This window comes from Homarus americanus, unplaced genomic scaffold (assembly GCF_018991925.1).
Source record: "Homarus americanus isolate GMGI-L3 unplaced genomic scaffold, GMGI_Hamer_2.0 scaffold22250, whole genome shotgun sequence".
Lineage (NCBI taxonomy): Eukaryota > Metazoa > Arthropoda > Malacostraca > Decapoda > Nephropidae > Homarus > Homarus americanus.
Window position 1 is genome coordinate 4,015,770 of NW_024741189.1, and position 17,920 is coordinate 4,033,689.

At 38.3% G+C, this 17,920-nt stretch overlaps 1 protein-coding gene across 1 annotated transcript; it reads right to left on the reverse strand.

Moving 5' to 3' along the window:
- Positions 1–2,641: 2,641 nt before the first annotated feature.
- Positions 2,642–14,476, reverse strand: LOC121875724 (WSC domain-containing protein 1-like). The gene is made up of 6 exons (XM_042380375.1): positions 14,090–14,476; positions 8,962–9,052; positions 8,118–8,266; positions 7,679–7,799; positions 6,490–6,581; positions 2,642–3,414 (listed from the first exon to the last, which is right to left on the reverse strand). The coding sequence occupies exons 1-6, from the start codon at positions 14,340–14,342 to the stop codon at positions 3,065–3,067; spliced, it is 1,056 nt and encodes a 351-aa protein (XP_042236309.1). The 5' UTR covers positions 14,343–14,476; the 3' UTR covers positions 2,642–3,064.
- Between the last annotated feature and the right edge of the window lie 3,444 nt (positions 14,477–17,920).

The window sequence follows — 17,920 nt, forward strand, 5'->3', positions numbered from 1 at the left end:
GACGTGACTGTTCCCAGGTGACCTCACCTAAGTACCTTCTTAACCCCTGAAAATCCGCCAACCGAAAGTTCCCTGGTAGTGATCATCGGACGGGGGTACGTGCACCACGAAATTTCCCCATGTTCCAATAACGAATCGTACGCATTTTTCTTTTTTTTAGCCAAAAACGCTTCTTGCATAACAACCATGGGAGTACTACAGCAAAGTATACACCACGGCTGATATTGCATATGGGCCTTAGTGCCATTAATGCTGACGCTCTATTTCCTGTCCTGTAACCATACCCCAACCTCGTTTATCCAGTTTAGAAAATCTCCTCCAATGCCATGAGCCTCCACTTTACATATTAGTCTTTCGTGGAGAACCTTGTCGAAGGGTTTGCTAAAGTCTAGGTAAACCACATCGTAACCGTGTCCGTCATCCACTGATTCAAAAACAGTTGAAATGAATCATAATAGATTAGTCAGACATGAACGCCCACTCTTGAAGCCATGCTGGGAATAATTGATCAACATGTGTTTCTTTAGGTGATATCGAATTGAGTATGAAATTATTGCTTCCAGTAGTTTGCCTACAATTGATGTTAAACTATTTGGACGGTAGTTAGAGGATAGTGATCTATCTTTCTTCTTGAAAATCGGTATCACATTTGCTATCCTCCAGGATGCTGGTACTTCACTGGGTTTTAATGACATGTTTAACATGTTTGCAAAGGGCATACAAAGTTCTTCCTTACATTCTTTTAATACTCTGGCAAGTATCTAGTCGAAACCTGGCGAGTTATTAGGTTTTAGTTTATCTATTTGTTTACAAACATTGTTACCAGTCACTACTATTTAGCCTAATGTATTTACTTTACTATCTCTGTAGATAGTCGGTGCCTCTGGTATCATGTTTAGATTTTCGGTTGTGAAAACTGATGAAAAATATCTGTTCAGATTATTACTAATTTCTCCTTCGTTATCGGTTAGTTCACCGGTATTTTTTTTTTTTTTACGGGAACTAACCCACCCCGGCACAGGTCATCGACCCACAAAGGGGCCTAGGGGGCGAAAAAATAATAGTAAAAAGAAATAAAAAATAGACAAGAAACATATTATATTAATCTACACCACAAAGATGCCGGAAAACCACCTGTTAAAAGCGAGAAAAATTTTATGAATATGGAAACACAGAAGAAGGCAGAGCATTCCACAGTTTGGCTGTGTGAGGAAAGAAGGATATACTATAACGGGTTATTCTAGTGTGACCGACATCCACAGAGAAACGGAGGGCACCGCGGGCAAGACAAGAGTTACACGAGCCCACAGCCTTGCCGGCAGTACACAGGATGCCAAATCCACCGAACATTGCCAGTTAAAGTACCTATAAAAGAGAGAAAGAGAAGCAACATTGCGGCAAAGAGAAAGGGAAGAAGGATTATCAACTAAAGGGGGATAGTTAATAAGACGAGATGCCTTTATTCCACCCTATCTAACAGTTGGTAAGAAGAAGAGCCATCCCAGATATGAGAGCAGTACTCCAAGTTAGGACGAATGAATCCCGTTTATACCTGAAGCAACTGCTCATGTGTGAAGAAATTGCGGCATCTGTCCAGCATTCCCAGCTTTCGGGAGGCAGCTTTAGCAAAGTTGACGATGTGTGGTTTCCATGACATATTAGAGGAAATGGCGAGGCCTAGCATATCAATTTCAGAATTTGGCAGAAGGATTGCGTCCTAAAATATGATTGGTGGGAGATCATCTAATTTGGAAAGTGTAATTTGTAAATACTGAGTTTTATTACTATTGAATTTAACCAAGTTTTTACCTCCCATTCGGAGATGCTGGACAGATCCGCGTTGATAGTGTTATGCCGTAACTTATCAACTTGAATTACATTAAAGATTAATATTCTAATGAGGGCAATAATGGCACAACAGAAAAAAAAATGGAAACTCGGCACAACTTAGTCCAAGGTTCAATCACAGCCCTCTCTTTATCCCAACAGTCCAGGAGTCAAGGTTTGGAATTATACACATTACAAAAGATTTAAATAAAATTTAATAAAAAAAATTATCATAATAAGTGTGTAGGTTCCATGTGATAATTTAAATCAAGAGAATAAAGAAAGAACATAATCCTTAATAAACCACTAATATATGCACAGTTAATAACCATGAATTACTTTGTAATAATAATAGAGCAGCACTAAATAGATAATGCTCAACTAAACGCTATTTGAAAAGGTATCCACCACTGACAATCAGAGACTTCCTCCTTCTCCCAAGGTCAGCCAGTAACTGACATCACTATATACTCCAGGTAACTACCAACATAAAACTAATATTAATGAACTCCCACATTAAGCTGCAAAAATACCTACATACATACAGAAAAATATTTTATGTATCAAAAACCAGCCCTGCTCACAAATCATTACACGAAATTATATTTGCATAACTTGGGGTAACATGCCTAAAAAATATTTCACTATGCACAGCTCAACACACTAATGTACATTACGCCATGCATAACAATAGATGAAATGATATCAGCATAAGAAACAGATCTAGTTTGAGAATTAGGGAGGAAGGGAAAAATGTGAAGAGGAGTGAAGAGTAGAATCATCAGCGTAAGAATGGATTGAATCGGTTGTGTGAAGTATCATTGATAAAAAGAAAGAAGAGAGTAGTTGAAAGAATAGAACCCTGTGGAACACCACTATTGGTAGAGAACGAGCAAGGGGTCGATCCCTCGACAATAACTGTTATGGATCGGTTCTCAAGGAAGTTTGATACATTTGGAAAAAAATACCTTTGAATTTTATTTGCCCCCCCCCCCATGCAATCTCAGCCTTCAAGAAGACAAAAAGTTGCTCACAACTAACACTGTCAGTTAATCTCCCGGAGCTAAATCGGCCGTACCCTTTCCTCTAGTGAGGTCAGCACACAACTGAGCGAGGCCAGCAACTATCCTACTGTAACAAAGGCATTCTTACAAAAGGAACTTTCACACAGTCTTGTGTTTACAAAAGCTAGAATCTAGATGATGCAAATGGTGAGAGCTGTGTTCTCATCCACCCACTAGTTTTCGTATTTAGAATAGTCAGGGAGAGGAGGCAATCCTCTTTTGACCAACAGATTATTGACGATTTTGACAGCTTCTTGGGCCTGGTTCATCTCATTCTTGGTGTAAGGGTTGAATTTCTTCTGGCCGCCCTTCATCTTCCCTGTGATGTGTCGAGCCACACACACCAGCCGCTCCTCATTGGGTTTCAGCCGCAGGAAATTCAGCATGCGGCGGACCTCTTTGATTGGATCTTCCCGCAACTGCTCATAGTACATTGGGAGGAGACGCAAGCGGGAGTTCTCTAAGGCATTACGGATCACATCCATCCAACGATTTAGCATATTCTGATAAAAATTTCGAAATTCTGGAACGAATAATGTGAAAATGTCTGATGTTGGTAAGACTATTATTTACTTTAATGTATCGTATGTAATGTAGTCAAAGGGGAGTGAGGTACTGATAAAGACGAAGACTGGGTTCTGTCGGGCACGGAACCATCGGCACACAATATGGTAGTGTGGTCGGTACTGTTACAACTCTTGACTGCTTTCTTTTCCCTAACTTTGTAAAGATATTTGTCAATGCTGTAAAAAAGTATTTGGGAGTTTCCCTATATCTATACTGATGAATGACATGAACATTATTGAGAAAGACTGATATTGATATGATGAGCATGACAATATATAAGTATGACTGAGTATGATAGAGGTATATAAGTATGATGAGAAATATCAAGCGAATCCTTGTGCCAGTGTTACCCATGACTCACTTAAACAAACTCTCACATAACCAACCACAACCACACAAATAACTGACATGATCCACCGGTACCACACAAATAACTAACATGATCCACCACAAACCTTGAAACCGTCACTACCGACGTACACGCCATCACAATCACACTGAAAGGTATGTCCCTTAATACTGTCAATACCTATGGCTATGGCCTGGCACTTGACATTATTAGGGACCTGCCACGCTTTGCCATAAACAGATAAATTGTACCGGGATATTTCCCCCCACACACTCATCATTCTGTCACTTTATGTAACTTGCTGACAAAACCCATGACCCTTCAAGCTTTTACGCCCTAATGCATGATCATAAAAGGCAAGCATGAACTCTGCTTGCTTCCCAGATGGGCACTGTAAACGCTGCTGTGCTTCACCTTGCATAGGATGTAAGGGGGTGCCCAATAAACTAGCCTCCTCCGGGGCAATCTAATCTGACTCTGACCTATATGTACTGTCAGTGATATGATGTATTCTTTGTGTACGAACCTCTGTCCTGCGTGGCAGTGAACAGTGACATTACCCACATGCATCTGATCTATGTATATATATGTAGGTATGTGTACAGTATGTGTGTGTGTATGTGTATGCATACGTATGAACACACACATTTATATATATATATATATATATATATATATATATATATATATATATATATATATATATATATATATATATATATATATATATATATATATGTGTGTGTGTGTGTGTGTGTGTGTGTGTGTGTGTGTATGTATGCTGTCACTGAATACGAGGTATTTCTTTGTGTATGAAACTCTGTCCTGCGTGGCAGAGAAGTGTCAAGACCTAACTGAATTACTCGGAATAGGCAAACTGTACTTCAGGATTTGTCAATAACCACAACCACACAAATAACTAACATGATCCATCAGTACCACACAAATAACTAACATGATCCACCACAACCACACAAATAACTGACATGATCCACCACAACTACATAAATAATTGACATGATTCACCACAAAAACTCAAATAACTGACATGATCCACCACAAAAACTCAAATAACTGACATGATCCATCACAAGCACACTGTCATGGGTTGCGTTAGGCTTACCCACACAATCAACTCCAAAGTTTGTTTACTAGAGATAAGGCACCCAGGCGCCATAACTGCTACACATATTTTCCATTAGTGGTATGATAATCTTCCATAGGAGGAGGCCAGTGAAACAGTGTTGTACTGTTCAGCGCCTCAAGCCCCAAAAAACCTCATTTTAGGTAGTATCCCCTGGGCCATGGGTTAGTTAAGACGTCGTCCCCATCCTCTCCCTCCTGAAGGGAGCGGGACACCACACAGAGTCTTCCACCGCCACCCTGTCCTTTTGGATCGTCGTCGACATGAGATTAAGCGTGTTAACTTTGGTTTGTTATCCCCATGAGATATCACGTGTGGATGCCTGGTTGCAACAAGAGCAATCCAGGTTGGCCTATCAAACCTACAGTAAATGGTTAATCAATTCATGCTTACATAGTTCTCCTGCACGACACCCGTCTACAGTGACCGTGATCGACACGAGACTAAGTGTGTTAACCTAGGTTTGTTATCCCCGTGGAAATATCACGTGTGAAAGCCTGGTTGCGACAAAAGCAATCCAGGCTGGTCTATTGCACCTATGTGGTTAAACAAGTCACGCTTACCAGTTCTCCTTGTCGCGACAACCGTCTACAGTGACTGTCAGTGACACGAGACTATGTGTGGTAACCCAAGAGTACTTTTTTGTTATTCCCCGTGAAAGAAGTTCTTGTGAGGAAGCCTGGTTCCAACAAGAGCAATCCAGGCTGGCATTAAATGTATCACTTGAATAATTAAGGCTCTGTTAAGTCATACCCATAGTAGAGTAATCAAATGTGTCCCCAAGTTGAAAATTCCCTCTTTTAGAAGATTAATTTTATTACAGCGTGAACGTGAGTGACTCATATATCCATGAAAATTGTAAATCATTGTATGGAAGCTTGACAAATAAATGTAAGTGCAATTACCTGCCCGTATCTGTGATCCTATCTTATTACTAAAGGTTATTACTGATTGGTTATGACAAAGTATAACCAATAACTTAGATGGATGTTGGAAATTAATGGAACTCATTAAATCATCATTTATCAAGTATAAATCATGGAATTTCGAGTGGTGGAGTGAATTTCTACGTAGATGCACCATAATCTCGTGTAAGTAACCAGTGTGAAGGTATTGAACTCTATGGCAAGAAATATAAGAAACACAACATATTATAATCTTCATATAATATAATCCACTCATACACCACTACGAGGAAAAACCATGACACACACAAATAACTGACATGATCCACCACAACCACACAAATAACTAACATGATCCACCACAACCACTCAAATAACTGACATGATCCACCACAACCACACAAATAACTAACATGATCCACCACAACCACTCAAATAACTGACATGATCCACCACAACCACAAAAATAACTAACATGATCCACCACAACCACTCAAATAACTGACATGATCCACCACAACCACACAAATAACTAGCATGATCCACCACAACCACTCAAATAACTGACATGATCCACCACAACCACACAAATAACTGACATGATCCACTACAAACACACAAGGCAGTAGTCACCTGAAGTGTTGTATCTGGAGTTATCGATCACAGCGACGTGTTTCACATCCCAGGAAGTAACTATTTTGAAAGCCCATAACGACGCGATTGCCCTGTCAAGAATTACAAACTCATAGTTACATAAATATGTATTAAAATGTATTTACGGCTTTTGCCCATGGTTTAATGCGAATGCTTCTTTACAGTTTACAGAAAGAGACATATGTTTGTGTGCGTCATACAGTAGTTTGGGTAGATGGTTACTTCGACTGGTATGAAACAAAGCCTTAAGTGATGCTACATTAACACTTTACTTGTTGTCTTTAGTGACTGTGAGGGAGACAGTCATCACCACTACCTACTGTATGTATGACTGTGAGGAAGACAGTCACTACCACTACCTACTGTATGTATGACTGTGAGGAAGACAGTCACTACCACTACCTACTGTATGTATGACTGTGAGGAAGACAGTCACTACCACTACCTGCTGTATGTATGACTGAGGGAGACAGTCACCACCACTACCTGCTGTATGTATGACTGTGAGGGAGACAGTCACCACCACTTCCAACTGTCTGTATGACTGTGAGAGAGACAGTCACCATCACTACCTGCTGTATGTATGACTGTGAGGGAGACAGTCACCACCACTTCCTACTGTTTGTATGACTGTGAGGAATACAGTCACCACCACTACCTACTGTATGTATGACTGTGAGGAAGACAGTCACCACCACTACCTGCTGTATGTATGACTGTGAGAGAGACAGTCACCACCATTACCTATTGTATGCATGACTGTGAGGAAGACAGTCACCCTCACTACCTGCTGTATGTATGACTGTGATGGAGACAGTCACCATCACTACCTGCTGTATGTTTGACTGTGAGGGAGACAGTCACCACCACTTCCTACTGTATGTATGACTGTGAGGAAGACAGTCACTACCACTACCTACTGTATGTATGATTGTGAGGGAGACAGTCACCACCACTACCTGCTGTATGTATGACTGTGAGGAAGACAGTCACTACCACTACCTACTGTATGTATGACTGTGAGGGAGACAGTCACCACCACTACCTGCTGTATGTATGACTGTGAGAGAGACAGTCACCATCACTACCTGCTGTATGTATGACTGTGAGGAAGACAGTCACTACAACTACCTGCTGTATGTATGGCTGTGAGAGGAGTAGGACCTACCTGATGGGGTTCCGGATGAGAAGGATACAAGGATCAGTGGCGTGGTGGTTTTTCTGAAGAAAATGATATTTGGTGACGATGGTATTGTTGTGACTCAGCGATGATACTTCTCCTAGAAAACCTGAAAATTAAATTCCAAACAGCTTAATCTACGTAGATAATATAACTTTATATTTAGAATATCAAACCCTCTGAACCATGTGTTTACTAAAATTATATCACATTCGCTCTCAGTTCAAGAAAATAAATAAACAAAATGCCTCCGATATACAAATGACATTGAAAAATGGCTTGAAATATTACTGTAAATAAGTCAAAAATAATTATCAAAGCTGTAAAGATGTTCCTACGTGCATGAATTAGGCATTAGACATTTGGTTTGTTTGTATATATTCAACTAACAGGAAAATACAAACAAACTGGAGGGGTTAAGTCTCACCTGCCTTAGTGAGGGAAGGATCATTAAAGACGGAGCTCGTAAAGATGCCAGTAGCTCCCTCAAGTAGGTAGCGAGTCCAAGTGTTGCCTGAACGAGGGAAGGAGAGCAGTAGCGTCCCTTCGATATTCTTACCGAAGTTCACCAAGAATCTGACAGCGGGGAGACATTACTGTTGCTGTGGAACTGTCTTGGTGTTATGTGGGTGTTGGGTGGTACTGTACCTATGACCGTGATTGTAATAATCGGAAAAGGCGTTTTTCTTGTCTTTAGATTAAAAACCTTCCTATACTCTTAATTATTTTTCTATTCACTTCTCCATATTCTTTCTAAATATTCTCAATACTCTTAATATGGACTATTAATAATGTGCTCGTGATATTCATAATGCTTTGGTTCTTTCATTCTCATAATACTTCAGCTGTATTTTGTTGGGCGGTCCCTTGACTTAGTAACCATGTTCCTTTCAAATAAAACTATTACTCGTATGTCATTGGCTACTTCTGTAACTCTGGCCTTTTATTGATTGGTCGTTGTTTACTCAATCCTCTAAAGGGCTCAAGTTACTTCTACATAAGTTTTCACTGTTCAGCTACCGCTACGACATATACAAATCATTAGTCGTAAACACAAATCTTAAAAGAGGGCCGCTTCCATCATGTTTAAATCTTTCAAATACTGAGACCTATAAACTGTGGCCACACACAAACACACAGCTAAGTTACAGTCTCTTGTAATGCTGTTCATAACACTGTAACGGCTTGTCATAACTTCACGATATGACATGGGTTAATGTGAATAACAATTTAAAATAAACTCACTGAATTAGAAGACATATATAACTCACTTTGAGCATTGGGCATCTTCGGACCACAGCGAGTGAGACGCCTTTGTGTGGTCAATCTCAAGAGCCCTGTACACACTTGTTGATGGATGACCTGACAGATATGGGAGATGGAAACTTGTGAGTGAGTAAAATTCTTAGGCATTATTATATTCTTATTCAGCCTACAGTTAGAAAATGGTAGACTGGACTTAAAGAGTCTAGAGGGTGTTCAGAGATGGCAGGGTACTACTTATGTACAGATGTTAACATTGTATCTGTGGCACCAGAAATTACTTTTATTAAGTTAACCTTTCAGGTGACTGCTGGTACACAAATTTTTAATAGACAGAGGCGGATCCAGTATTTTGTAATGGGGGTATTTGAGGTTGGCGAAGCCGAGTCCCTTTAGGTGGGTGGGTCTGGGAGCATCCTCCCCGGGGAAATTTTGAAATTCTAGATGTCATATATGGTGCATTGCAAAGCATACTTCGGTTGAAAATGGAGGATTGAAAAATGGACGCAAGGAATCCTTTTTACCATGATTTTATTACTTATGAACCTCTTGAGTCCTTAATACACTAAAAATAAAAATGTCTGGGTCACATTCATTGGCTCAAACTTAAAATGGGTTAAAGAACAACGTTCTACTTAGTTGTTTTCTTGAATACTTATCAATAATACGTTCATAGATGAGTTTGATGTTTTTGTGGACAAACATAAGAGTCTGTCTTGCTGCATTGTGGACATTATGGCGGTTTTCACTCGTTTCATTGCTGAGTTACTAGGATCCTGTGAGTGGATGTTTGGGTACATCATCCGAGGAGTTGATACAATTGTGTCCCGCTTTGGCGTCCCATCTGTAGCACTCATTATGGTTGTTTCCTGTTAGACAGTCGAGGATGGCTTCATACATTTGATGGAAGTCCTCCAAGGCTGTGTAGCGCTCAACCCTCCTTGTTTCACAGAGAAGTTTGACTTTCTTTGGTTTCACTAACGGTTTCCCCTGACTTTTTCTCTCTGCACTGAGTGTGTGCAGTGGTTTTTCCGGTCGTAGCTGATATTTCGGAGAAAACCTGAAGTAATTCCCTGTGCCTGCACATTGGACATCATGCTTGTCATCTCTTGGAGCTTGTATGCTTTGCTCAGGGCCAGGTTAATGCTGTGGCATGCACAGCGGTAGTAGTTGGCGTTAGGAGCCACAATTCTCGAAATTTGCTGCACACCCATTAGTTTCCCCAGCCATGTTCGCTGCACCATCATAAGTCTGTGCTCTACTCAACTGGGGATCCACATGAAGTCCTTTGAGGAAGTAAATCAATTTCTGGCATATTGCTCTTCCTGGAATCTCTCCAACAGGTTAATTTTCTTTATATACTTGATCACGACGCCCAGCTGTTCCCAATTGATAACATCTTTGACTTCATCAGCCTGCATTCCAAAAAATACTACCCCATGGCCAATCGATTTCGTCATGATTTCTCTCACCAATTCTTCCTGCATGTCTTCTTCCGCACAAATAAGAAGCTCATTTTTAAATGTATTGGGCATTTCTTGCCCATGTCTCAAGATGTTTCTCGAGTTTCTTGTCCCCGGCGCAACACTGAAGTTGAGGACACCTCTGAAATTTCCATGGCCGAGAGATTCTAATATAGAATCATCGCGGTGGCCCCTCAACGGTATCCCCTGCCACCCATAGAATTCGATGCATCTGATTATAGAACGAAGAAGCATTCTCTTCTTCTCCAATTGCTTCGACGCCTCACTGGTCGATGCGGGATGTGGGATTCTCATGTGTTAAAAAAAATGAATCTTGGCCTTAGACTTCAAGTGATACACCAACTTTGAGTAGTCCTTCAAGTCTTCTGCTGCAGCCTTCCAATTATTGTAATGCTTGTCAGTCAGTAGATGGTTGCGGGTAGATTGGCTTGATGTGGGGAAGAGGATACATGCAAGACAGAAGAGACTATAATTATGCAGTGTAGCAGCTGAATATGCCATAGCGTAATACTGATTCAGATACTCAAGTCTGTATCGTCTCGTTTGGAAACCAGATTTCCTCCTCGAATCCTTGTATGTCTTCGTTGCGAAAACATAAGTAGCATCAGGCTTACGGTTCTGTATTAAAGGTCTAATGTCCAGACGACTAAAAGCCACCGTAGAAAAGCTCCCTGACTGATTGCCATCTTCATCATCATCTGCAACATTCACAATGACATTATAGATGATGATGATGATGATGATGAACAAAGTCATAATCAGACTTTAAGAATGAAGATAGTGCTGCCCTAACGAAAATGCAGTAAAATATGATAAAATGGCAGAAATTAACGTAATATGTGGAAAAACTCAATATCGAGTCAAAATATACTGCCATGTCTAAAACAGACAGAATGCAATGCATTATGACCTACAGTATAATAATATAATATGTTACATTATCATTTGTCATTTGATAACTCAACTAGGCATTACCATAAAACCTAATACCTGCAGGGGATGAGCTTTGTTATTTTTCGTAATCCTGCACCATAACGACATCACACTTTTGTGTGTTCAGCAGTGCCTAGCCTCCGAGTCACACTAATTTGACAGTATCCAAAGATTCGCCCCGAGTCTCACCCACTCGTTCGCTGGGTCGCTTGGCTCTGCATCACAAATTCAATAAGCTTAGAGTCTACAACATTGTATGGGGACACACAGCCCGGTTAAATTTATCTGCACACTATTCACAACTCAATAAAACTATTCAAAACTCGTAAAAGCCATGCAGTTTGCCAGTACAGCACAATAATTACCATTTTCCGTATTTAACTTCAGTATTTAACTATGGCTAACGTCAGACGCTTTTACTCTGGCTAACAGCAGACCATTTTACTCTAACTAACTGTGGGCCATCCAGCTGATTTGGAAATGTTGGTAGCCCTGCCAGGACCATCGTAGTGTCCGAAGAACGATCTTGAACGAGCATCTGTCACCAGAATGCAGGATGGAATACACTAAATTTCATAATCTTCGATGGTTTGCGAAAGGAAGGAGTGCAAAGGTATAGTCACCTAGTGTCGTGTTGTCTTTCGAAAACACAATATTGTGTGACCACTCAAAATTCACGTTTACGCTTGTATCTGGGAAAGTAGACTGAAAGTTTGGTGAATCACCTATTTCGATATAAGGATGGAGGAACATTATTTCACGATTATTTTCAAGATTTGTGTTTCTGGTGTATTAGGACTAGACTTCAAGCGCACAAACAGATGTAAATTACCCTACATGAGTATGATCGAGAGATATTCAATAGCATCACTAAACTTAACTGAATGTAGGCCTATGCTACAGGTCAGACAAGATGTAGTCTAAAAAGATTTGAGTGACGTACTTTTTAATAAATGAAGTTATTCTCAACTTCGTAGCCATGGTATCTCAGTCTGGGACAGTGATACTGTTTGGCACGATGCCAAAATGTGCACAGAAATGTAACTTAATCAGCATAAGGCAAGCGGGACGTGCAAACATTGAACGGAAAAAAAACACACGAAAAAAGTCACAAAATATTACTTATGGCCTGATACCAGAGTAGATTTTTTTTTACAGATTCGCCCCGTGAGGGGACTAGTTTATTGGGCGCCCTGTAACGAAACTGAATTGAGTTAACTTAATTTAATAACAAATTTTAATTTTTACGATACACAATTGTGTAACAAAATTAGTTTAGGTATCCCCTATGGGAAGTAAATGCTTAAGTCAGCAAATTAAGTAAATATTTATATAAATCCTTAAATTGTCCTATTATCCATGATTGCTATGTGATCTGAAACTTTGTATAAAGAAGATTAATGATTGAAGATTAGTTTGAAATGATTTGTAAGTGTAAGTTATTGTTAAACATATGTAAATTTCTCATTAAATAAATGATGTTAACTGTTTAAATGTGAATTGCAAGATAGATTGACGATTTTAGATCATTATGATATAAGTGGATACTTATAAATAATTGAGACTAATTCATAAACCGTAAGAACCGAGTGTAAAGATTGACCTGTAAGTGTGAGTGGACTCCCCCATAACACATGATGAGCTATTAAAGATTTGACCGGACTTGTACTCAACCGATTGTGTGAATGAGTGATCATTGAAATTGTATCAGATTTAGAAGAATGATTCAGGGTTACAAAACATTTAAATTATTTGTAGAAAATCATAACATGAAGAAATGTAATGAAATACCTGACTTAACTAAACTTACACTGTGTTAATTATTTATATATATGAACCTGAATTGTAACCAGTAAATGAACACAGCCAGAACTTGACAGAGCTGCGTTAGTAAGTACAGCCATTCTTTGATTTGAGTGTTTGCTTGTTAGTGATAGAAATACCCCGGGAGATGCTGAGATGAATATTATTTTTGCCAGTTATTTACCATTGATATAATGAAGAGTTAATATTATTTTATATATAAGTGAAGCATACACGTAAACATACTGGAATTTTATGATAAACCAATGATAACCCAAAATAATTATTTATTAACATTGTGATATATGTGTGTGTGTGTGAGTATTCTTTAAAAGATTACACAGAGTTATACAGTAAATACAATAATTGAATATAATTTACTTAACATTGAACATATGAAAGATATTATAGTTTCATTTTATTTTAAATGAACAGTGAAAACTAAGTTATTACTTAAGACAGTTCTAATTATGATTTAATGAATAATTTTATTTGTTTATTTCCATGGATTAGTAACTTAAATGAATTCCTTTGGTAAAGTAAACATATGTGATTGAAGTGAATAATTTAATACTTGTAAAATTATTATTTATTTAGAATAAGTCACTGAAATTAATGATATTTTCAGGGATTTTGGTGTAGCTGTGTATTCTCCAAAGAGGTTCTCAATATTATTTTAAACATCTAAGTGAAAGAACAATGGATGGAACAGAATTTATATACCAGCTAAGTAAATTAAAATTTATATAAAACAATAAATACGAAACTAAGATTTACAGTAGGGAGGATCACTCTGTTTTTATTTTATGACATCCGCTCAAAAAAGACTTAAATGTTTAATTAAATCTAATTTACTTTTGCTAAATATGTATTGACGAAGACAAAGATTTTGTGTAAATGCAGTCACTTGTCTTACCCCCATTGGTAGAGTTCTGTACTGCCGTTGAGGTTTCCTGCATCTGTGATACCAAATCGGTAAGCGGCTCCCTATAGTGGAGGTGTGATGACTTCAGACTGTAGACGGCATTTATGTAGAGGTACACATAAGCAGGTGCTAGGAGCAACACCGTCTTAATGACGGTACTCATGACCCTAGTCTGCCCGCAATCTCTGATTCTTGCGGGAAAACCAGAGAAAGGTAAAGACTGACAAGGCACGATTCGTGGCATATCAAAGAATGTATACAGAAAATAACGTTTTCCAAGGGAAAGTACGAAATATTCCGTCTCTTGAAACAAAAATGTAACTAACTACGACAGGTCCTCATACAGGAGTGTAAGAATATACACTCCGTGCACGACGGAAGAGGATGCGATACTGGCAAATACCTGTTTCACTGTAGTGGATGCTCTTCCTACAACTGCTGACTGATCTTACCAGCCAATCAGCAGCAAGTTCCACAGACCAGGCAGCACTCGCGCACTGCGAGAAGATAGACAAACATAGAAAAATTTGACAACTGGCCACATGCAGTACGCTACACCACAAACAGCTGTTCTCAGCTCAAAAATTCACCAATGTAGACCCCATACATATATATATATATATATATATATATATATATATATATATATATATATATATATATATATATATATATATATATATATATATATATATATATATATATGCTGATAACCACAAGGAAAGAAGAAAACACGAAGTTCCCAAGCGCTTTCGTGTAATTCACATCTTCAGGGGTGAGTACAGACTAGAGAGAGAAATACAAATCAAAGTGTATATATACAGAGGAGGGTGAGACCAGGTCCACCTGAGTGTGGTGATTTCTTACCTGCGCTACTCCCTCTCTCCACACTAACAGAGGGAGTAGCACTCGTGGTGTTACTAGCACCTTCCTCACACTCGTCACTTAAGGTGCTGAACCTGTTGTTTAGGTCTACAGCTGAGTGCCTTTTTAGAGTGCATTTTGTAGCACTAGCAGCAACTACCTTCCATGAATCCACTTCAACTTCACCGTCCTTCACGACACTGGCAAAGGTTTTCTTCTCCTCTAAAACTAGCTTCAAGGCTAAGTTTTCGCCCTTGAGACTCTGGACCTCCTTCTCAACCTTCTCCAGTCGGTCTTGCAAGGCAAGACAAAGCTGGAGAACGTGAGAGGTGGTCGAGTACTCGTCAGCAGCTGCCATGTCACTATATCACTCACTAACACTGACAGGAACACAGGTCCGCACTGGCTGAGGGTTTTCAAAGAATTTTTAACCTTGGGCCACTGACAAATAAATTTATGTAACACATTATCAGTTATGACCTGACCTTATGTTTAATAAGGTCACCCTGTATATTTAAGCCTCTTTCTGTCCATGTAATCCAGTTGCCTCTGAAGATGTCTTGGATAAAGACGAAAGCTAAGGTGCTCCGTTGTTTCCCTTTTCCCGTGTGATTTTAGCAAGATATATATATATATATATATATATATATATATATATATATATATATATATATATATATATATATATATATATATATATATATATATATATATATATATAATACTTATATCTAGGTATATGCTGATAACCACAAGGAAAGAAGAAAACACGAAGTTCCCAAGCGCTTTCGTGTAATTCACATCTTCAGGGGTGAGTACAGACTAGAGAGAGTAATACAAATCAAGGTGTATATATACAGAGGAGGGTGAGACCAGGTCCACAATGGTCAGGTATTAGGTAATGACCCTACTAATCTTTAAATAGCACACAACGGTTGGTGGTCAGGTCAGATGGTCAAGTGACCCGGCCTTCTCACCTGATCACAAATCTTCTTAATTACAAAATTGTCCAGCTTGTACATGCCGTTACTCAAATTCATGTTGAATGCTTCGGTATGTTTAATAAGACTAGATTCTATGATGTTCCTACTGTCAATTGACTTACATGGTAATATTGAGGAGGCATTATCCCAGTCAATGCAATGCTTGTTATCCCTCAAATGAACAAACAGAGCATTGGATTCCTGGCCTGTCCTAACACTGTATTTGTGTTGTTTAATTCTAGTTGCAAGATCTTTACCTGTCTGGCCTAAGTAAAACATATTACATTCCTTGCAAGGAACTTTATAAATGCAACCAATTGTGTTGTTGGGGGAGTTCTTGATTAACATTTGTTTAACAGTGCATGAGTTTTTAAATGCCACATTGACGTTCCAGGTTTTTAGCTGTGCAGGAATGTGTGAGAAATTTTTGTGAAATGGTAATATTAAGATATTCTTATGGTCATGGGTGGGCTTGGGGTCAGTTCTATAAAAAGTTTTTTTAGTAATGTTTAAGCATTTGTCTATGAAAGATCTAGGGTATTTAAGGTTTGAGCCAATATTATATATATATTTGTATTCCTCATCGATGAATTCCGGACTGCAAATTCTCAAGGCACGTAAAAACATTGTTGAAAATACTGACTGTTTGACTTTATTATGGTGGGCAGAATAATAATGAATGTATGAACACACATTAGTTGGTTTTCTATAAATACTGATAATGCCTCCTCAATATTACCATGTAAGTCAATTGACAGTAGGAACATCATAGAATCTAGCCTTATTAAACATACCGAAGCATTCAACATGAATTTGAGTAACGGCATGTACAAGCTGGACAATTTTGTAATTAAGAAGATTTGTGATCAGGTGAGAAGGCCGGGTCACTTGACCATCTGACCTGACCACCAACCGTTGTGTGCTATTTAAAGATTAGTAGGGTCATTACCTAATACCTGACCATTGTGGACCTGGTCTCACCCTCCTCTGTATATATACACCTTGATTTGTATTACTCTCTCTAGTCTGTACTCACCCCTGAAGATGTGAATTACACGAAAGCGCTTGGGAACTTCGTGTTTTCTTCTTTCCTTGTGGTTATCAGCATATATATATATATATATATATATATATATATATATATATATATATATATATATATATATATATATATATATATATATATATATATATATATATATATATATATATATATGTATATTATATTTTTTTATTATTATTCTACTGAACGTGATAATTTTTCGGCAGTTTTTTTGTTTTACCATTATAGGTATTGAACCACTCGGGGTGTTTATTAGGTTTACTCAAGTCGTATACACCAGTGGATTCTATATTTGAATCATCCAAGGTGAAACACTTGTGAAGCTACCTGTCTAGACTACAAATGAGAAGTGATCTAGAAAGTGTCCAGTGAAAAATAAATCTTGTTGATAATATCAAGAAAAGTTTCCCTTGAAAGACGCGAATTAGTATAAGAGTATGTTGATGTGTTATTAAAATGGGTCTCGTGGAAATTTCGTATAGATTCTTGTCAATGTATCGGTTTGGTATATTTAGAGTATAAAGACAAAAAAAATTGTGTTTGGCATTTTTCTGGTACCAGCTATAGCTACTGAAAGCCAAATAATGATATCGAAAAGTATCCTTATTTTTCCCTGTGTAACTGGGTGTGATTGGAAAATACAAATTATTAAGTGTTGTCATCACTATAATCTGCATGATAATAAACAAATTAGATAATATTTTTGTTCCACAACGGAAATATTTTAAAATTAAATATATTTACCTTCAGGGAGATTGGATAATTTACATACATAGAGATTAGATTTTACCGGATTGTAGCAAAATCTGACTAGCTTTGAATGTGCTTAGAATTTGAGACTAGTTATGACACTATATACATGCCTACATCTAAGTTTTATGATTTGTACACTTCACAGTAACATTTTCAGCT

Bases quoted from the DNA above. Each gene is read 5' to 3' on its own strand.
- LOC121875724 (XM_042380375.1), bottom strand. From the start codon at position 14,342: ATGCCACGAATCGTGCCTTGTCAGTCTTTACCTTTCTCTGGTTTTCCC. The intron at 9,053-14,089 runs GTAAGACAAGTG...CATATCTGTCAG, and splicing joins ACAGAACTCTACCAATGGGG to GTCATCCATCAACAAGTGTG. The intron at 3,415-6,489 runs GTGACTACTGCC...TATTCGTTCCAG, and splicing joins CTCCAGATACAACACTTCAG to AATTTCGAAATTTTTATCAG.